Below are 22,782 nucleotides of genomic sequence, written 5' to 3' on the forward strand. Positions count from 1 at the left end.
TCATATGAGCAAATCTCTAAAGACTGAACAATTTAGAGTGAATGCTCATAGAAGTGATCATGCAAAAAAAGTATCAGTTTTTCCAATTTTTTGTAGGGGGACAAGCCTTCCTGCATCCCCAAAACCCCCTGCTAATTATATACTTTTAACTCTGATTACACAGCAGCGGGTTAAGGGCAAATTTCCTTACCCTGCTCTCAAGGGTGCCCGCAGGCAGGTGCAAGGCACTGCACTTGCAGCCCCCTTGAACTGGCTGGCTGGAAGATTTATTTAATTTTAATTAAAAAATATATGTTTTTAAGGGTGTACTTCTTTAAGAATACCCTTTGCATCCAGTCGCTCAGATGGAGGAGATGTTTGTGACCTGCTTTTGTCTTTTACACCTGTGCGACCGATGGTTTACATCTTCATCTTAGCACCCACGTAGAATTTGAGTTCCAGAAGACGTTTGGACTACCGATTAATGTACAAGTGAGAGGCAGGTGTGTGCATGTGTTTTTAAGTGTTTAAGAGGTGTGTTCATATGTTCATAGGTTGGTACTAGGCTATCGGCCCTAGGGCCTATACAAGCCTAGCCATAACAATTCCCTGGATATTTCTCCCCATAATATTTATTTCCCTGGACCCCTGTATAGCAGGGCGACTGACATGATCCTCAGGGTGAATTTACTATCTCTCCTTTTGAAGAGGGGCATGGAGGTGCTCTGCTTGACATGTATGGGCAGTCTATTCCAGTGTATGGGAAGTCTCTGGGTTAGGAACCTATCCCTCCAGCATGTTTTGTTCATTGTGGTGACAAGGTTTAGATCCTTGGAGCTTGTGGTTCTGAGGGATTGGGATTTCTTTAATTGGAGCATGTCAGGGTTGACATGGTCTTGTATGTTAAGCAGAGATTGCCTCTGAGTAGACGATATGCCACAGAGTATAGCTGGAGTTTTTTTAGATGGTCAGCATATGGCATCTGCTTTAGGCCTGTGATTCTTTTAGTGAGGTATTGTTGTGGCCTTTCCAGCTGTTGCAGATGTCTTGTGAGGTACATACCAAATGGGGCATTATACTCTATAATGGATCTAATGAGGGATGAGTACATTGGGACAATGACCTCCTTTTTTCTGGATGAAAAGCCTTTACTGATGAGGTGTGCCACATAGAAGGATTTCCTGACTATTGTGGTGATGTGGTTATCGAAGGTGAGACCACTGTCCACCTGTGCCCTAAGTCTCTCATCACACTTTCAGTGTGTAGTGTACTGCTACCTGTGTGGTAATTCATGGGTGCATATTTTTTTTCCAAAGGGGATAACTATACATTTCTTGGCATTAAGCTTGAGCCCATGGCTCTGGCACCAGGCATCTTTTTCTGTAAGTCCCTTTTGTAGAATATCCACATCATTTTGGGATTCAGTAATGGCTCCCAGTTTGCAGTCATTTGCGAACTTAGTTAGCCAGAGTCCCTTAGTGTTAGCCTGTACTTCAGAGAAGTAGATGCCAAACAAGAGTGGTCCTAGGACTGAACCCTGAGGTACTCCACTTGTCTGGAGCTGGATTTGGAGTCGGCTACTTTTACAGTCTGGGTTCTGTCAGTAAGCCAGTTGGCAACCCATCGAGTGACGTAGGATTTATGCCCAGCTTAGTAAGTTTATCTATGATTCCAGAGTGGGGGATGGTGTTGAAGGCCTTGGTGAGGTCCAAATAGGATGTGTCCACGGCCTTACTCTCGTCCAGAGCTCTGGAGACTGATTCGAAGAAGTCAATCAGGTTCAGGAGTCAAGATCGGCCCTTCACGAACCCAAATTGCGTGGGATCTAGTGTTTGAAGGTTGCCAATGTCTTTGTTTATAAGTTCCATGATAATTTGTTCCATGCCCTTACAGATCAGGCTCATCAGACTGATGGGATGGTAGTTCCCGGGATCCAAGGTGGATCCCCCTTGTGGAGTGGGATAACTGTAGCTGTGCGCGACTCACTGGGCACAAAGTCTGAAGTAAGGCTATGATTAAACATAACACTTAGGTGAGGTGCCAGTTCATTTTGTAGTTCATGTAGTAGTGGGATGTCATCTGGTCCCATGGATGCTGTATTCTTAGCTTTGGAGAGTGCGGTTTCTACCTGTGTGGCCGTGATTACCAGAATTTGGCAATCTTTTGGTATTGAGATGGGCCCTTTAGGGGGTGAGAGGGGGGTGAAGTTGGCACTAAATTGATCTGTCAGGATATTGGCAATATCCTTGGGATCAGTATATTTAATGCCATTCTGTTGTAGCTCAGAACAGATTTGAGCATTGCCATTTAGAGTCTTGACATAACTGTAGAATGCCTTGTGGTTGTCTTTGGAATCTTTGGCAATTTTATTTTCGTAACTAGCTTTTGAGGATTTTATGAGGGATCTCAGCTTCTTACTGAGGCTGGTGAGGGAGTTTTTTGCATCATCGGATTTTCATCTTTTCTGCAACAGTTTCTTCCTTCTGTTGTATAGTTTGTTTATAGCAGGGGACCACCAGACTGACTTTCTTTTTTTGGAGGAGAGCATCTTGGTTCTATTTGGGATGGCACGATTCATGCATGAGTGGATGTGCTCATACAGTGCCTTAGTGTAGGATTCTGCAGTCGAACTTTCAAATCCCGTCTGCATGGGTGTCATGAAGTTTGTCACTTCTGACTTCAGTAGCATGAAGTTGGCTTTGGAGAAGTTTTTTAAGGAGGTTTCCTTACTGGGGTTGGGGGTGGGATGTGGATGTCAAGGGTGATTTGCTTATGGTCAGACCTGACCAATGAGGGGGTGACCACTGGTGTGGAGCATCTATCTCCCATGTTGGTAATGACCAGGTCTAGGATATTGGAGCCCCTGGTGGGACAACGGATTACTTGATCCATGGTGTTGGAATTTATGAATTCCAAGAACCGTTGGGAAAAGGAGTTGGTACCCGAGTAGTTTTCCCAGTTAATGGCAGGGTAGTTAAAATCACCCAGTACTAGGGTGTTTTGTTGTATCTTAATATTTTCCAGTATGTTTAGAAAGGTGTAGTAAGAATTTTGGGGCATGGTGGGGGATCTGTAGCAAACTACAATTTGGATTGCAGTCTTACCTAGTGTTAGTTGCACCTGGAGAATTTCAGATGCATTGTGTTGGGCAACTAGCCTGGAGGTGTGAATATCCTTGGTGAATATGGACACTCCTCCACCTTTAGTGTTTTGGTCTTGGTTTTGTGGCTGAAAAGATTGGTAAGAGTTGTAGCCTGGTATTGCAGGGGTGCTTTGTGGAGCCTTGAACCAGGTCTCAGTTACTGTACAGATATCGATGTTCTCCATTTTTAGGAGTGCCTCGAGAGAGTGCATTTTGAGGTTTAGACTTCTAGCATTGAGTAGCATTACCTTCAGATTTTGCATGCTTGTATCTGTTACGGTGGTGGTTTTGTTCTTTGAACCTTCCCTAAAAAAAGGCACTATAGGGGTGGCAAGAGCTTTAACCAGTAACCTGAATCCCAGGGCTGACAGGTGCAGACCATCTCTGGCAAAGCATCGTGGTTTGTCGATCATGTCTTCCCAGGCAGACAGATACTGGATCCCCTTTGAATGACACCAGAAGCTTAGCCAATTGTTGAAGTCAATCATTTTGTCCTTATACAGTGGTATCATTCTGGGTGAAGGCAGGATGCTACTCAGGTCTAGGGTCATACCTGCCTGGGCCACATGATCCAAGAGCTCTTCCATGTCTCTTTTCATGTAGTCCAGGGAGGTACGTCTGAAGTCATTCACTCTAGCGTGGACAATGACAGAGTTGTATTTGTACTTGTGGATTGACTTGAGTGCATACGTTATGTGGCGGATCCTGGCAACCGACAGGCAGCTGACTGTAATTTTCTCCTTGTTCAGCCTGGTGAGTGGGACATCAGTGTGCCTGACTATAGAGTTACCAAAGACTAAAGTGTTGGGTACATTGTCTTGCCTTAGGGGCTATTTTTGGGTGGCACACTGGTGTTGTGAGCTATGTGTCACTTTGGTTGTGACTGGTGTTTGTTTGCGTTTCAGCTTCAGAAGTCCTTGTTGCTTGGGCAGGTTAATGTTAAGGACCTCCGCATATGTGGGTTTAGTGTTGCTATGTGTGGGTGTTGATGGTGTGGGTTTTGAAGGGCTAGGAGTTGCTTGAGGTGTAGTGCAGGTGTTAACCTTCTCCTCTTGACTGTCTAGCACAGTCTTGGCCGGAGAGAGCTTTGCTTCCAGTTTGGCTATGTAAGTGCATCTCTCACAGGTTGTAGTGTTAGGTGGTAGGAGGAGAGGGTTGTCTGTGCACATGAGGCAGTTGCCACATTGCCCCAGTATGCCCAGATTCACCAGATCGACAGGAGAAATCACTGGAAGCTGACCCTTGGACATGCCTGTTTAAGTGCTTTTATTGTAAAGTATAAGAGCTGTTTTCCCTTACCTTTGCAAGGTACTTTGCAATTATAGGCTGTTTAGTGCCTACGATTAATTTCTCCTTATTGACAAGGAGAGTTGAGTGCTTGTATCAGTTTCAGACTTCCTAGTGCTTTCCAGCAGGTTCTAGAGCAAGTGCTAGTCACAGGGGTTCAGGTTTTAGTGCTACTACTGAGAAACCAGCTTGTTCTAAGGGAAAATTTGAAGAGCAGACTTTCTGGCACCTGGAATAGTTTAACTGTAGCCTTGCGGTGCTGCACAATGTGAAAACTCGTTTTTTAAGCCAGAAAGTTGAAAGGGATAGAAATCAGCCCAAAAAAGGCTAATAAAATTTTAATTTCAGAGCTGGAAACCACTCCTCTAGTGTTAGATAGGCAGTATAATGCTCACCACTCCCACTGGTAAGCAGTAGGACTTCCCTCTACCACAGCAAGGTCTGGATAGCTCTGAACACAGAAAATAAAGTCCTGAGAGAAGCAAAGCCTGGGATCTAGACTGGCTAAGAAAGGTGGGAAAAGAGCAAACAAGATAGTATTTTTTTTGGTTAAAACAGGTTAAAAAATGCAATAATACAGTAAATAAACACAGAAAAGGCTAACACATTTGAGTGTGTAGTCCTAAACAGTAAATGCAATTAAAACTCTACAAAATTAGCAATTTAAAACTTTTTAAATGAAGCAAGGCAGGTGTACAACTGAAAAACGATTTAAGAGGCAGTAATACAGCAGAATAAGTAGCTAGTCTACATATACAGAGAAGTCTATATATACAGAAAAGCAGTTAAAACACAAACAATTCAGATGCAGTGCAACTTAGAGCACTTGAGTTGTAGCAATATTAAGGCAAATACAGTTATAATATACGCTCTAAAATATACTCTATATTTCCAAATTGTTTGAGAAGCACAGTCAGAACACAATGAGATTCAGGCAGGAGCAAGGGAGAAAGGAGGAACAGAAGGCCTTCTCAGATGTTCTCTCTGTATTAGGTAGAATGAGCTAATGACACTAGACTGGGAGGAGTGTCCCAGATCAAATTTACGGTAGGGGCAGGCAACTGCAAAGCCACCAAGTATAACAACAAGACACCAACAAGGAGGGAGGGTCTGGACCAATACTAAAGCTATTAGCCTTAGCCTACACTCTTTAGACAGTAAACACTGTAGAAATCTTTATGACAGCAATGATCCACAAAATGAAATGAATTAAACAGATAAAGGAGCAAAGAGACTCTACAGAATGCTTTTAACTGCAAACAAATCAGTTACCCATGCAGATTAGTTAATAGCAATAAAATGCAGTAAAAGCTATGCAGCAGGAAATAAAAAGTGCTATATATAAATTGCTAGAAAAAATAATCAGTATAAATTAGCCAAAAAAAACAGGATACTTATATATCTCAGATCAGAGTTGTAGTCAACACCCCTCCTCCACTCTGCTCAGTGTGTATAGACAGAAATCCTCTCAAAGTTAGGGCTTAAATACCAAAAGATACAACCTTAGACAACTTTTTTTTAAAAAAGCACAAAAGAACCAGCCCCCACTAGCCAGCAGCCAATTAACACAATCCAGCCAGAAAGGTAAAGAAAGGCTTCTTCTAATTCAAGATGGCCTGTTTATGTGCTTTGAACAATCACTGTAAAGACGAACAGGCCAAGAGCCAGCAAATCTGAACTAGGACAATACTAAAGCTATTAGCCTACACTCTTTAGACAGTAAACACTACAGAAATCTTTATGACAGCAGTGAGCAACAGAATGAAAGTTTTTAAAAAGTGACTCTACAGAATGTTTTTAACTCAAAACAAATCAGTTAGCTGTGCAGATTAGTTAATAGCAATAAAATGCAGTAAAAACTATGCAGCAGGCAATAAAAAAGTGCTATATATAAATTGCTAGAAACAATAATCAGTATAAATTAGCAAAAAAATAAAAAACAGGAAACTTATATATCTCGGATCAGAGTTGAATTTAACACCCCTCCTCCACTCTGCTCAGTGTGTATAGACAGAAATCCTCTCAGTTAGGGCTTAAATATCAGAAGATACAACCTTAGACAACTTTTTTTTTAAAAAGCACAAAAGAACCAGCCCCCAGTAGCCTTAAAAAAGCACAAAAGAACCACCCCCAGTAGCTAGCAGCCAATTAACACAATCCAGCCAGAAAGGTAAAGAAATGCTTCTGCTAATTCAAGATGGCCTGTTCATGTGCTTTGAACAATCACTTTAAAGTCAAACAGGCCCAGAGCCGGCAGATCTGAGCTAGGACAATACTAAAGCTATTAGCCTACACTCTTTAGACAATAAACACTACAGAAATCTTTATGACAGCAGTGAGCCACAAAATTAAAGTTTTTAAACAGATAAAAGAGCAAAAGAACAATAATCAGTATAAATAAGCCAAAACAGGATACTTATATATCTCAGATCAGAGTTGTAGTCAATGCCCTTCCTCCAGTCTGCTCAGTGTGTGTGTGTGTGTATGTGTGTGCGTGTGTGTAAGAAATAGGTAGGTAGGGGTATGTGGATATAAGAAGTAGGTAGGCAGTGTATGAGTGTAAGAAGTAGGTAGGTAAACGTTTTGTGTGGATGTGTGTGTATGTGTATGTATGTGTGTGTGTGTATATAATAGGTAGGTCTGTGTGTGTGTTGGTGTGTGCGTGTGTGTATGTAAGAGGGAGGTAGGGGTGTGTGTGTGTGTGTGTGTGTGTGTGTTTGTGTGTAAGAGGGAGGCAGGAGTGTGAGTAAGGGAGGGTTTTCATACCACGCATTACATTTGTTGATTGTTGTCCAAATGTTAGGTGATGTATGTCAGCCTAGAGTTTGTGTTTAACGAGTGCAATTTTTTTTTCTCAGCTCAGCTGCAGCTTCTACTATGCTTTTAGTATAAAGCTCAGAATCTCTCATGTACAAATGGATTCTAAGAGATGCATGGATGGCTGGATTTTAGAGGAAAAATGTCAGATTTAGTCACAGCAGGTCAGCTTGCATACATATAGTTCTCTATAGCATGTTTGCACCTTGCTGAGTTGAAAGTTGTTATGTTGCTGTTGAAGATGTCAGGAATGAGTGTTATTGCTTGAGCTGCTAGTTTTCTGGAAAATGTCCAGAAAACTGCTGACAAGTGAATTTACATAGTTTAATAATTTAATTCAGTCAGTATTTATTTTTCCATTAACGACTATGCAGTTATGTCTGTTTAGCTTTAACTGAGGTAGGAAGGTGAAAGGTTAATACTGACCACCAGCAATTCTAATGATAAATCCAGTGAAGAGGCAGAACCAAGGGCGTCCGCAGGCAAGTGCAATTATTCAGATTTTTCCCTCATATTTTCGGTTTGTTTCTCATAAAATTGTGTTTTTCTGGCAAATCATTGAGGACTGAAGTCAGAAAATAATGGCAGACATGTGAGCATTAGACTTCATCTGTTTCAGAAAATGCATACTGATGCAACACCTGTTGTTCTGTCCACTTTCTAAGGCAGTAGGGGAATGTATGTGTGTGACTCATACCTCTCAGCTGTCCAGATTTTTGTCATATTTTTGGTCTGTTCCTCATTAAAATTATGTTTTCAACAAATCAGTGGGATGAGCTAAGGATTAAAGTTACTAAATAATAACAAACATTTGAGTTCCAGAAAAATGCATTGTAACACAAATCCTGTTATTCTATCAACTTTTTAAATTTGTCCCTAGTTTGGGGCCTTCTGCATGTGTGTGTGTGTGTGTGTGTGTGTGTATGTATGTGTATGTATCTATACAACGGGGTTAGCAAACCCCTCAGCTGTCCAAGTTTTTGTAGAATGTCCAGAGTTTTGTCCCATATTTGTGTCTGTTCCTCTTAAAAAGGATTGAAGTTGCTAAATAATGACAGATATTTGAATTTTAGACTTCATATACTTTGGAAAAATGCATACTAGCACAAATCCTGTTATTCTAGCAATTTTCTAAGTTCATGAGAGCAGTATTTATAATCTGTCCCTGTTTATTTTAGGCTTTGTCTGGATTTCTTGAACTAAGAGGTTGAGGTGTGTGTGTGTGTGTGTGTGTGTGTGTGTGTGTGTGTGTGTGTGTGTGTGTGTGTGTGTGTGTGTGTGTGTGTGTGTGTGTGTGTGTGTGTGTGTGTGTGTGTGTGAGAGAGAGAAAGTGAAATGCCCTAGTTAAGTTAGCAGGTGGAATTTATTTTCAAGTGCATTTTCAAGGAATTGTGGACTTCAAGGGAAGCGAAGTTTACTGCTGCTCAAGCTAAATCTGCGTAAAACGTACAACTGTTTTGTTCAGCAAAAAGTATCACTATTGTGGTATAGAATTTTAAAGCAGTGTTAGTAGCACAGCAGGTAGCATACTTGCATCTTGATGCAGAGGGTTATAGGTTTTACTCCCACAGCATGTAGATTTGTATTTTAAGGGGGTAGGGTGCTGCAGACCTGAGTATGTCCTCCTTTGAATAAGGTGCCTAGTAACTATAAACCTGTTTGTCAGCTTTCCACCCATTCCCTATTGCAATATAGCAGCTTACCATTTTTTTAATGCAACATAGGCAATTTATTCTTCAAGGGCAGCAGACACTGAATATGTACATGAAACACTGAAATATAAAGTTGCTTTCTAGCAACAACCTCTTTATTAGTTTCAGATCTCTTTAATGTGAAATTATTCGGATGACTTTTACTTCTGCAGAGATTGTGCATATTGACTAATATTGGTGGATTGTAGTGACAGAAGTTGAGTGGCCTTTTATGGTTGAAATGTTCTGAATTGTGCAGTTTGTCATTATTGGTTCATATGTTTTGTTTCATTGCTTACTGGCAAAATGTTCAAAGTATACATTTAAAACACACTGTATCAAGTGGTGCTGAATTATACAAAGGACATAATTCAATTATTATATATTATAATTGATTCACCTTCCTGATTGTATTAAAGAACTTTTGCATGGTCCTAAAAATGTGAGCAAGGGGTCTATGATTTGAAAAAAGCCCAAAGGTAAACTTAACCTGCCACTGGCCAGATGCATTTTCTTTGAATGTGGGTTTCAATGCTGTTTCAGTGAATGTGAGTTTCAAAGGTTCATAGGTTCATAGGTAGGTACTAGGCTATCTGCCATAAGGCATTTATAAGCCTAGCCAGAATGTGTTGGCTTTCGCCGCCCCCTTAGATTAGTTCCCTGTGTCTCTGTCCAGCAGAGCCATTGAAGTGATCCCTGGGGTAAACTTTCTGTTTCTCATCCACTCGTCAAGGTTTCTCTTGAAGAGGGTTAGTGAGGAGCTCTGCCTAATGTAGACTGGAATCTTGCTCCAGAGCATGGGAAGTCTCTGGGACAGGAATGTATCCCTCCAGCACGTCCTATTTATTGTTGTGGTGAGGTTTAGATCCCTGGAGCATGTGGCTCGAGGAGATATGGTTTTCTTTAGGTGGAGCATGTCCATCAATTCTGGGTTGGACATGGCCTTGTATGTCAGGCAGAGATCACCTCTGAGTATGCGGTATGCAACCAAGTACAGCTGGAGTTTCTTCCGTCGAACTGCATAGGGCATCTGCTAGAGGGCAGTGATCCTCTTGGTGAGGTACTTCTGTGGTCTTTCCAGTTGTTGCAGGTGTCTTGTAAGGTACATCCCAATTGAGGCATTGTACTCTATGATGGGTCTGATGAGTGATGCATAGAGGGGCCCAATGACCTCTTTCAATCTGGATACAAACCCTTTTGTGATTAGGTGGGCTACATAGAAGGATTTTCTAACCACTTTGGCAATGTGATTATCAAAGGAGAGGTTACTATCTACTTGGGTCCCCAGATCCCTTATTACGTCTTCCGTATTTAGGGGGCTACCACCTATGTGGTAGTTTGTGGGTACTTTGTTTTTTCCAAAGGGGATGATTATGCACTTTTTGGCATTTAGCTTGAGGCCATGGCTTTGACACCAGGTATCTGTCTCAGTGAGACCCTTTTGGAGGATGTCTGTGTCAGTCAGAGAGCCAATTATAACCCCTAGTTTGCAGTCGTCTGCAAACTTGGTCAGCCATAGTCCTCCTGTGCTTGCCTGTACCTCTGAGAAGTATATGCTGAACAGGAGGGGTCATAAGACTGAGCCCTGGGGAACACCACTTGTAACCGGTTAAGAGTCAGACCTAGCTCCTGCAACTCTTACAATATGGGTTCTGTCCGTGAGCCATTTGGCAACCCATTGTGTGACGTAGGAGTTTATGTTCAGGCTGGTGAGCTTTCTATAATACCTGAGTGGGGAATGGTGTTGAAGGACTTTGCGAGGTCTAGGTAGGCTGTGTGGACCACCTTTTCCTCATCTATAGCCTTGGTAACTGTCTCAAAGAAGTCCACCAGGTTTAGGAGGCATGATCTGCCTTTAACAAAGCCGAACTGGGTAGGGTCCAGTGTTTGGAGGTTCCCAATGAGATGTTAATGAGATCCATGATGATGCGCTCCATAGCTTTGCAGACCAAGATAGTCAGGCTTACAGGGTGATAGTTCCCGGGGTCCATTGTGGCTCCACCTTTGTGGAGCGGAATAATCTTTGCTGTGCGCCACTCTGTGGGCACATAGCCTGTGGAGAGGCTGAGTTTAAACAGTGTGTTTAGGTGAGGGGTTAGTTCATCTTTGAGCTTGTGTAGGATGCAGCCTGGGACACCATCCAGTCCCATTGATGCTGTGTTTTTGGCTTTGGAGAAGGCTGTTTTAACCAGACTGCCTGTGATTTCAGGGGCACTACATTCTTCTGGTATAGTTATGGGCCATTTTGAGGGTGAAGGGGGGGTGAAGTTTACACTGAACCTGTCTGTAAGGATGTTGGCTATATCGGCTGGTTCCGTGTATTTTGTGCCATTCTGCACTAACTCTGACCAGATCTGAGAATTACCACTTAGATTCGTGACATAGCTAAAGAATGCCTTGTGGTTATCTTTGGAGTCCATGGCAATTTTTCTTTCAAAGCTAGCCTTGGATGATTTTATGAGGGAACGTTGATTCTTACTGATACTGATCAGGGATGTCTTCCCTTCTTGGGATTTTACTCTTTTCTGTACTAGTTTCCTCCTTCTATTGTATAGTTTGTTTATGGCAGGGGTCCACCAGACTGGTTTTCTTTTCTTGGAGGAGTAAGTCTTGGTTTTGTTTAGGATAGCATGATCCATGCATTCTTGTAGGTGCCCATAGAGTGCATTAGTAAAGGGTTTTGCAGCTTGGACAGCGTTATCCTTTAGCATGAGAGGTTTGAAACTTCCCCCTTGGTCTTTAGTAACGTGAAGTTTGCTTTTGAAAAGTTTTTATTGGTGGTTTCTTTGACCGGGAGGTGGTGGAATGTGGATATCCAGAGTGATTAGTTTATGGTCAGATCTAACCGGCGAGGGGTTGATCTCCAGTGTAGAACACCGGTCGCCCGTGTTGGTGATGACCAGGTCCAGTATGTTGTCATCTCTGGTGGGGGTGTTGACCAGTTGATCCAGGGCAATAGGTAGAGAAGTTTTAATGCCAAGTCTGTTTTCATTGTGAGACTATTGATTTGTTTAGCAAATGTTTAAAAAAGAAAAAATCCAGCACCCCGAGTAGGTGTAGCAATTATATTATTTATTATGAACCAGACCGGTTTCAGCAGTCAGCTTTCCTCAGTGGTTTAGTCATGATGATACACTTGACCTTATTTATAGGTAATGCAAATAAAATGATGTGACATCATTTCCTGTATACATAAATCATGACCAAAATTAAACATGTGAATAAAATAAGACAGTGAAATAAGATAATAATAACAGTTAGCAATCACAATTTTAAACTAGCATACATAGCAAAAAATAAAATATTGAAACATTATATTTTGTAATAATGATAATAATAATAAACCTGTAATATATAGTGGCAAAATTAACACAAGATGTACACAATAAAATACATTATTGATGATTAATAATAACAGAAGGTTCATTGAAGTTTGTCATTGAGACCCGGTGGAAATAAACCACCTAATTTAACTATCCATTTGGTTTCCTTTTGGTCTAACAGTTTATGCCATCCAGTTTTAAATGCTCTATTACCAACAATCTTGTCAATACATATAAAAGAGAATTGGGCAGTTTTATGTATAACAGTATGTTTATATAGAGCATTGCTAAATGTTCTGAGATACGAATCCGGAACTGTCTAGATTTTTGACCAATATAAAATGCCCTACATGTGCATGTGGCTAAATAAATCACCCAGTCCGTGCTACAATTTGCAAAATGGTTAATGTTGAATATCTTGCCTGTATTCTTGCTGGTAAATTCTTTGGTGGTAAATATATATTTGCAGAAAGAGTAATGACCACAATGGTGACAGCCAGTTAATCTGTCTCCCAATAGGGTAGTTTGAGTCATGAAAACATCCAGAGGTGTAATTCTTTTGAAATGAGAAAAATGTGATTACAAACCCTTTCCGGTAGGAATAGAGACATCTATCATCCAACCACTTGGCCAAGTGTGTGTTGGCTGTCAATATATTCCAATGATTACTAATTATGTCCTGTAATTGATAAGTATTGCTGCCAAAAGTTGTTACTAGTCTGGGTGACTGGACCGAGGACTGAACAATCTTCTGTTTGTAATCCAACAAACTATCCCTTGATAGGTTGGTAGTCATTCCAACTGCAGACTGGACATCCATTTTGTTATAACCTCGCTGTATAAATCTGTTGGAAAGATCATTCTGGCAATGCTGAAGGTCCAATTTGGATGAGCAAATTCTCTTGATCCTAATAAAGTGTGATTTAGGAATGTTTTTTATAATATGTTTGGGATGTTGACTGGAAGCATGTAGGAGACTGTTGTATTGTGGATATTTCCTATGCACAGTAGTGCGAAGAGTGTTGTCCACTTCCCTACTTAGGTGGACATCTAAGAAGTCAATCTGCTGTATGTCATAATTGACTGTGAATCTAACACCCCATTTGTTACTGTTCAAATATTCAACAAATTCCATAAGATACTCTGTTCCCCCTTTCCAAACCAGCCAGCAGTTGTCTAGATACCGTCTCCAAATATCCATTTCTGGCAAATAAAGGTTGTGTGTTTCAGTATATATAACCTGATCTTCCACATATCCCATAAAGAGATCTGCATATATTGGTGCAAAAGAGGCACCCATCGCCGTACCCTGAATTTGCAAGTAACATTTGTTTTGAAAATAGAACAAGTTCTTGGTTCGAACGTGTTCCGCCATACAAATAAGTAAAGTATTAAATCCTGGACTATAGATGTTGATCTTGTGTAGCCAATATTCCAATGCCATTAAACCTTCCCAATGTGGTATGCTAGTATACAGTGATGTAACATCTAAGGTACACATAATCCAATCTGCTTCAAGTTGTGATTCGGAAACAATCTGGAGGAACTCCGTGGTGTCCCGCAATCTGGCCCGTACATATGATAACAAGGGTTTTAAATATTGGGTCAAAAAGACAGATAGGGGTTCCGTCAATGAGCCAATGCCTGAAACAATTGGTCTACCTGGAGGTGTAGAATGAGACTTATGAATTTTGGGCAGCAAATATAGGTATTGTTTAGCTGGGTCTTGAGTAGTAAGGTGAAGTTTTGTTTTTATACTGATAATGCCTTCTTCAACAGCAAGTTGTACAAAATCATCTATTTCTTTTTTAAAACTAGGGGTGGGGTCAATGGGCATGTGTAAGTAATGCTGAGTATTCGACACTTGTCTTATTCCTTCAGCCCAGTAATAACTGGAACCAGCCAGTAAAAACTAACTAGCGAGGGGTTGATCTCCAGTGTGGAACACCGGTCGCCCGTGTTGGTGATGACCAGGTCCAGTATGTTGTCACCTCTGGTGGGGGTGTTGACCAGTTGATCCAGGGCAATAGGTAGAGAAGTTTTAATGCCAAGTCTGTTTTCATTGTGAGACTATTGATTTGTTTAGCAAATGTTTATCAGTGATTGTGCTATAAAAATTTGAAATAAAACTTTTAAATTAAATCCAAATATCTGTTGTCATTGTAGAAGTAAAGAATAAAACAGTATGTACACTGAGGGTTTTGAACAGTGTTTATGGCAACTGGGGAGAAACAGCCAAGTAATGGGACACTGTAATGGCTTCATGGAGGGGGGGGGCTGTGTGTGTGTGGGGCTCTGGGTTTACACTCCCCTGCAAAAAAATTCTGTGGGCTCCCCTGCCTGCTGTATTATGATTCCATTCAAAACACTGCCAGCAGAAACACTATTCAAACCAACATTCACTCACATGAGCATTTGCTTTTCTCACCAATAAAAAGCATTCATCCATGTGATTGTTCGCCCTTTCAGACTGCAACAGTATACATATATATGTAATCTGAAGTCTGTCTATTGTACTGAGGTAGGTAGAGCAGAGTGCAGGAAAATGTGTTGGTTGTGGAGGATTTTGTATGGCCAGCTGAAGACCAGTTAAGGTAAGGTGACCTTATTGCAGAGAAGTCGTAGATGAGTGCCATTCAACAAACTGCACAGTATTTTTCAAACTTCATATTTTTGGGGAGCATGAAGCCTGGCCACCCAGTGTAGGAATGGCTGTGATTCCTGCACCCATTAATAATCCCCAGTTCTTTAACAACTCAAATATATTAAAAAGAACACAGTTTATAGTTTTTAAGCATAAAACAGGATTAGGAATCAGGATTCATGGCAGTATAAGTACTAAATGTGGCATATCATGCGATTAACTAATCAAAATCATTTTGATTTTTAAATAGTATCAAATTCTAAATGTACATTCTAATTTTAAGAATTTATTTGCTATGTTCAGCATAATTTCTTGGCTTATGTTGCTTATTTAAAAGTTGACAAGTGCAGTATTCTTTTAACACATTCAGTGTATATAAGATGTAACTTATTTTTAAGTCTGCTTTTTAGAATCGGCCATAAGAAGTGTGGCAGTTGGTCAGACCATGCCACATCTGTACACCTGTTATTTTGTAGTCACACATGAGAGTGACATTTTAGTGAGGTAATGTTTTGCTTCTGACCTATAGCCCCTGATCCCCAGGATATGAAAAAGTAGTACTTTGTTTAATGTATCTGATAACAAGTCTTAGATTAAGTGCACTGTTTGCTTTCCCAGGAATGGTGGAGATGATTCCTAATGCGGAGACCCTGAGGAAAATCCAGGTAGAACATGGAGTAACTGGATCATTTAAAGATCGACCTCTGGCAGACTGGCTGCAGAAATACAACACTTCAGATGCTGAATATGAGAAGGTAAATTCTTCATGGGTGTTGGTTATCTTCTGTTTTGTATAAGTTCCATGTGTATTAAAAAATCCAGTATTCTTAAGATCACCCAGTCAGCATCCCTTTTTAGTTTAAAGTTTTCTGTAATTTTTTCTAGATTTTGTACATCAAATTATGATTTTTTTTTCAAATGTGTGCAAGACAAACATGGACTGGTTATTCATATTCAGAAATGCATAATCTGTGTATAAAGTATTTGGTGTTGTCTGACAACAACCATTAACTTCCCATTTACTAGGTAATTTCCTGCATAAATGTACTGCAAAAACAGAAAATGTGCTCTTACTTTTTCTAGTAATCAGTATCCCCTCTTCAAGGAGTCCCTTTTCCTACTTTTAGATTAGCTCTGGGTACTTTTTGCCATTTTAATTTATCGTCTTCTTTTTTGAATATGTTTATTAAAATGTTATATACAGGAACAAACACACTACAATAAATAAATAAATAAATAAATACAATAAAATAAATACATATATGCATAAATATCTACATTAATTCTTACTATATATCACTGTGTCATTTAACATCCAAATAGTGTAAATTATAAAACAAAGATTAAAATGCCCCTTAGTAAGTTGAGTTTTTTATCCAGCAATTATAGTCTGTAGTTATTTCATTCACTTTCATCGAATCTTTTTTTTTTTGTAAAAGAGAGCTTTATTTTGGCATATAGGTTTGTTATTAGAGGCTATTCTAAGGGAATGTTTTTTGAAGATCTTACTGAGATCAAAAACAGTAGAGAAATGCTTTTTAAACCATGTAGGCTTTAAGCCTGAAGCATTTACAGAGGTGAATAGTAGTGATATGGGCAAGTATAATCCAGTGATATGTTATAAAGCCTCTGTTGAAAAAGGCAATATTCAGAATATTATTTATAATAACTGGAAATTCTTGAATGGCTTCCCAGAAACTATAAAAAGAATAGAGGAGGTTTTTCTCTTTGTTAAAAAAAGGGAAACACATTTAAGGATATTTTTTTCAAGGAAGACCTATTAGGCCATGGCCAGTAAGTTATTTTGGTTGTCAAGGGATGTTTAAATACTTTAATTGTAATTACTGCAAATGTATTAGCAGCGCTTGGAAATATGTTTAAATAATTACAAAATAAAAATCCTGGGGACATTTCATTGTAAGCCCAGATTTGTAGTGTATGGAGCGTGTTGTTCCTTGTGTCAGGTATTTTACATTGGAAGGACCACAGAGGAGTTGCATCATTGCATGTATGTGCCTTTACATTTGATTGGAACAGGTGATAAAAGTGACAAGCCCAGACATGCTCTTATTTGTTGTAAAACCACACTTTGTTTTGTTCTTGGTTATTGATGCTGTCCAAAGCTTTAGTAATAGCTTTGATTCAGAGGATGAGTTAGATTAGAAATAATATTTATGGCAAGTCAGATTAAATGCATTCAAAGTATTTTTAAAAAGGAAGAAATTAAGGCATTAGTCATGCGTACTGTCATGTAACATGATGATTTTTATAAGTGAGTGTTATTTTCATTTCAGTCTTGTGAAGTAATTCTGAACAAAATTGCATACAAAGTAGATTAAAGTTTTTTTATGATGATGTTTTTGGTCTTTTATTGCAAAAATTCTTGCTTGTTTTGGTGTTTTCTTAATTTCCTAGAAATCTGTAATTGTAATTGAGACTAGCAAAAAAATACCATGACTCCGCCCTTCCCAGCAAATTAAAATGAGAGTTGTGATTGGGTTCCAGAAACACTGATCCTATTATGGAAAATCTTCTCTACTATGGGGAAGAGAATATTGGCTTAAACTTCCAATAGTCACGTTATCAATGTGCGAAAGTGTAGCAATACTGTCTTCTTACATTCAGATGCAGAATTTGAATTACAGAGAAAGCCTTTTTTAATTATTGTCTTTGGAAATTTTGGGCAAGTCCATTTCTTCTTATGTTATATCTCTTCACATACCTCTCAACTTCTTAGCTCAAGAATCAGAGATAAAGCAAGTAAATAAGTAAGAGTTAAAGTGCCCAAAATTAGTGACAGATTTTAAAGATTGCGCTTTTCCATTTAGATTTTTTTTTTTAAGGATAACAGGTCAGATTTTGCAATAGCATTCATTTCCTGAATGATATGAAGCTTGAAAACTCAAATGTCTGTCATTAGTTAGTGACGTCAGTCCTTAACAATATGCCAAAAATCCACAAATTTAATAGGAACAGACCAAGGATGTGAAGTAAAATCACGGACATTCTGCAAAATTTTGGATAGTTGAGAGATATGTCTCTTCATGTTGAACTCATTTTCTAGATAGCAAGTACTTTGATGCACACATTTTTGTTCATATATCTATGCAGTTTTAATTGCCTTCTTTAGTAACCAGTTCTACTTGTGTTTTTCTTCCTGATTTAGACAGACATAGAAAACCAGAAACACATGCTAATGCCCTATCCATAGCAGGAGGAGTTAAACTTCTATAATGTCCATTTTGCTGAAAATTTCCATTGAGATAGCAACATCTGTTAGAATCTCAAATATAGTACAAAGTGCGGGATTTAACCAAGGATACTTCCATCCATTTCTTTTTTTTTATGACTTGGGAGTTATAATTCTTCATGCATACCTAGTCTACCTGTCTACCTACACATACCTGCATTACATTTTAAGTGGTGGGACAAAGCTTGAAATGCCATGTTTGAGCTGGGGTATGATCATAGAGCAGGAGGTCCTTATGGAAATTAGTTCAGTTTGGACTTATCCAGTCCACTGTGCCATTCTGTTCTCTGGGTTTCACTTCTAAAAATTAGAGAACTGCAGTTATATTAATGCTTCCAAAGCTATGAAGAAAATTCCATTTATGTTATGTGTGAAACACTGAAATTGTGAAAGAATGGTCTGTGAAGTATATGGAGTTCAACATTTGAGGCTCTTCCTTTTCTCATTACTTTTAATCTGAAATGTCCTTCTGTAAGTAAGAAAAGTTATTCCTTGTAGCTGATTGGAACATGCTATCCACTTGTCTCCTTTAAGATCTTTTATACTTATTTTCTACAAATTTGATGCATGTGTTATGTTTCTATTTTTTTTGTTTGTTTTGTTGCAGGCAGTGGAAAACTTCATCTACTCATGTGCTGGATGTTGTGTAGCGACTTATGTCTTGGGGATCTGTGACCGGCACAATGATAACATCATGTTGAAAACTAGTGGTCACATGTTCCATATCGACTTTGGGAAGTTTTTGGGACATGCTCAGATGTTTGGAAACATTAAACGGTTGGTACAGTGGCAATAACTGACAAACTTTTAGTTAAAACCTACAATAATTAAACAGAACAGCTCTTAAATGAATGATGATCTAAGGCTGCTTTAGAAACCTCTAGAGATCTAAGTAAACTCTGAAAAGGTCATAGTTAAAGCTTAAAAATGACTTGGCCAAGCTTTATAAGGCAGCAGCCAATTCACCATATGTTAAAAATGCTGAAGTATTTAATGTACCTGACTGTAATGACTGTAATTTATTCAGTGAAAGTTAGTATGATGTCATGAGATATTTATATCAAAAGATATTTATTGTATCAATTACTGGAAAGCCATTAGAGCATGGCCCGTAAACCATATATATATATATGTGTGTGTGTGTGTGTGTGTGTGTGTGTGTGTGTGTATATATATATATATATATATATATATATATATATATATATACACATGGGTCTACTTCATTTCACTGAAAGCTCATTTCACTGAAACTCAGTTGCCTGCACACAGTTCACTGAAAGCTTATTTCACTGAAAACTCATTTCACAGAAACTCATTTCATTAAAAGTTATATATGGCCTTTTCCCCACTGCAGTGCGATCCTGGAGTTAGTATATAAAGTAAGGGGGAGGTGTGGAGGGCACAGCCCCCCACTTTGGGGTGTGTGGGGCGTGTAGCCCACCCCACCTATTGTAAAGTTTAAAACCATAAACACGGATACTTAAAAGTCCAATGAATAACTCTTTCCAGAAGACAATATATAAACAAGTGCCCCCCTTACTTTATATACTAACTGCAGGATCGCACTACACTGGGGTAAAGGCCATCTATAATTTTCAATGAAATGAGTTTCAGTGAAATGAGTTTTCAGTGAAATGAGCTTTCAGTGAATTGTGCACAGGCAACTGAGTTTCAGTGAAATGAGCTTTCAGTGAAATGAAGTGGACCCATATAGCTATATATATATATATATATATATATATATATATATATATATATATATATATATATATATATATATATATATATATATATATATATATATATATATATATATATATATATCTAGGACTTATGCATGAATGTGCAAAGTCCCGAATCCATAATCACTGAACATATATTAACAAAAGCACTTTCACCAAAAAAGCACTTTCGTTATATGTTAAAAAAAAAAAAACGAAATCTACGTTTATGCAGGGGGGCTGCACCCCCCCACTTTAATATTCTCACTCCAAAACTGCACTACAGTGAGGAAAAGGGAATTTTCCCTTATCCACATCATAGTGCGGTCTTGCAAACAGGCATACTGACGCGAAAGTGCTTCTTCGGTGAAAAGCACTTTCGCGCAATTATGCCAAACCGAAATTAGTTTCGGTGATTTTGTCTTCGGGGATCTGCACGGATCCTATATATATATATATATATATATATATATATATATATATATATATATATATATATATATATATATATATATATATTCAATTGTCATTTAGATGATCGAATATGTGCAAAAATCATTTTCTCAGACTGAGAGTTCGATTACCACAATGTCGAAGCTGACATGAGCAAACAACCGCTACTGTCAGCTTCAACATTGTGGTGCAGATCGCACTATAGTGGAGATCGGGAAATTGTACCCTAACCCTCACTGTAGTGTGATCTCGGAGTTTGTATATATAAGTAGGGGGGTGTGGGAGTGCAAGGGGGCTTGCCTCCCTGCAAACATTATTGTTAGTTGTGGGCAGATGTGAGCATTTCAGCAAAGTCGATATTTGACATTGCTGAAATGCTCTGTTCGATATTTTGGTTGCTCGGTGTTTTGATTTCCAACAATATTTGTCCAAAATCGTTGCTTTCATCTAAATGACGTTTGCAAATATGATAGTAAACCCTATATATGGGTCTACTTTGTTTACTTGAAAGCTCATTTCACTGAATTTGAATTCACCATGACCAAATCGCTGAAAGCTGAAATGACTGAAAACTCATTTCACCGAATCTCATTTCACTGAATTGAAGTACTGGCACTGTGTAGAGTGCTGTAAGGCAAGTAGAAGGTATATGCCTTTTTCCCCATTGTAGTGCGATCCTGGAATTAGTATATATAGTTAGGGGTGGTGTGGGGGGGCATAGCCCTCCAGCTAGTATGGTTTTGTATTATATTTCACCAAAAGCTTCAAAACAATACATTTTCAACCATAGACATGCATACTTACAACACCAGTGACTAAATCTTTCCAGAAGACAATGTATACCCAAACTAACGGGGGGGGCTATGCCCCCCACACCCCACACTAATTATATATACTAACTCCAGGATCGCACTACAGTGGGGAAAAGGGCATATACCTTTACTTGCCTTACAGTACTCTACACAGTGCCAGTACTTCATTTCAGTGGGAGATTCGATGAAATGAGTTTTCATTTATTGAAGCTTTCAGGGCTTTGGTCAGGGTGAATTCAAATTCACTGAAATGAGCTTTCAATGAAACAAAGTAGACATATATATATATATATATATATATATATATATATATATATATATATACACACACACACATATACATATACACCAACATCCAGAAGCAAAGCTGTTCATATTCTTACTCTTAAGAAATTCAAAATACAGCATAATGTGGCACTTTCATGTAGAATCTGAGGTAACCATTCCTTGAATTCTGATTATTGAGAAATTGTATTTGTAACAAGCATGGTTGTCCGTCAGGATTGAGGATCGAAAGAGTCATTAATGGCATGGTGGCTCAGTAGATACATTTCCTGCCTTCCTGCTTTGGGATTCAGTACTAACATCTGGTCATGATCTGTCTTGGAGTTTTCTTGTTTATCCTGAGTCTTTATACGTTTTGTCTAGGTACTCTTGTGTCCTTCTACCTCCAAAATCAGCTTCTCAGAGTATTTCATACACACTGTACTCATCTAAGTCACTGTAAGTAAAAAGGGATTGCCTGATAAGTAAACTAAACCATCTTGATTCGTTCTGAATGTTTTTATTTCTTAACTTGTCTTTGTATAGTTTCTCATAACATAAACTTAAAAGGGGAAACGATTTGTTAGTAAGACAAGTATGGAATCATCTCACAGAACATAGAGTTCCCTACAGGTGAAATATCCCTTGGGACTGTTTGCCTCTCGTCCTTAATAGGATGAGAACTATTTTTTTCTAATTAGCCTTATTAATTATTTTCCATTCCATGGCTTGGAAATCCACCAGCATACTAGTATGTTTCTGCTGCTATTGTATGCTGAGCATTAGAGTACACTCAGTGAAAAGGAATGCATCATTTTTTCATCACAATAATATCCAGCTGTGATCAAGAATTTTATCAGCAGCAAGATTCATCTCATGAAACTTGTATTTAATAGAATACTGGCATCCTTATATTCCAGTAAGGACCATCTCAAGTTGAAAGATCTGAACATGTTATCAGACTAAAACATGAGCTTCAGGACAAGCTGGTCCTTTCTTCATCGAACAGAAAAATTTATTGGACATGGCTTTAAACACTGTATAATTTACTTTGCTTGATTCATCTCAGGTGTTTCTTGTTTCATTTGGTTTGAGTAAAAGACAAGGCTGTATAGCAGCCTTGAAAACTGTGTTGCCTACCTGGCTACCGCGGAGCAGGAAACTAAACTTTATCATGTGTGGTGGTCTCTGTATGTCACCATACAGCACTGCGATTTAATAAGGTGAAGTCAAAAGTACTGCAAGCAGAAATCTTCCACAACAAAAATAACTAAGTTAGTATATTTTTATTCTGAAGAAGTCTGTCGATGAAAACGTTGAATAAACTATTTTACGTTATTTCCTTGGCTCGTTTTTCTGGAGCACCAGTGTTGTTTGTTGTTCGAAGTTGGTTTCA

The 22,782-nt window shown here is 38.8% G+C and overlaps 1 protein-coding gene across 1 annotated transcript in view; it reads left to right on the forward strand.

The window, feature by feature from the left end:
• Nucleotides 1-22,782, forward strand: part of PIK3C2B (phosphatidylinositol-4-phosphate 3-kinase catalytic subunit type 2 beta) — a 1,063,900-nt gene that overhangs the window by 890,476 nt on the left and 150,642 nt on the right. Inside the window, exons 23-24 of the mRNA XM_044076750.1 lie at nt 15,502-15,638; nt 18,741-18,910. Of these exons, the coding sequence (XP_043932685.1) occupies nt 15,502-15,638; nt 18,741-18,910 (307 nt within the window). The remainder of the gene's footprint in view (nt 1-15,501; nt 15,639-18,740; nt 18,911-22,782) is intronic.

This window comes from Protopterus annectens, chromosome 7.part0 (assembly GCF_019279795.1).
Source record: "Protopterus annectens isolate FY-2018-M chromosome 7.part0, PAN1.0, whole genome shotgun sequence".
In the NCBI taxonomy this organism is placed as follows: Eukaryota; Metazoa; Chordata; order Ceratodontiformes; family Protopteridae; genus Protopterus; species Protopterus annectens.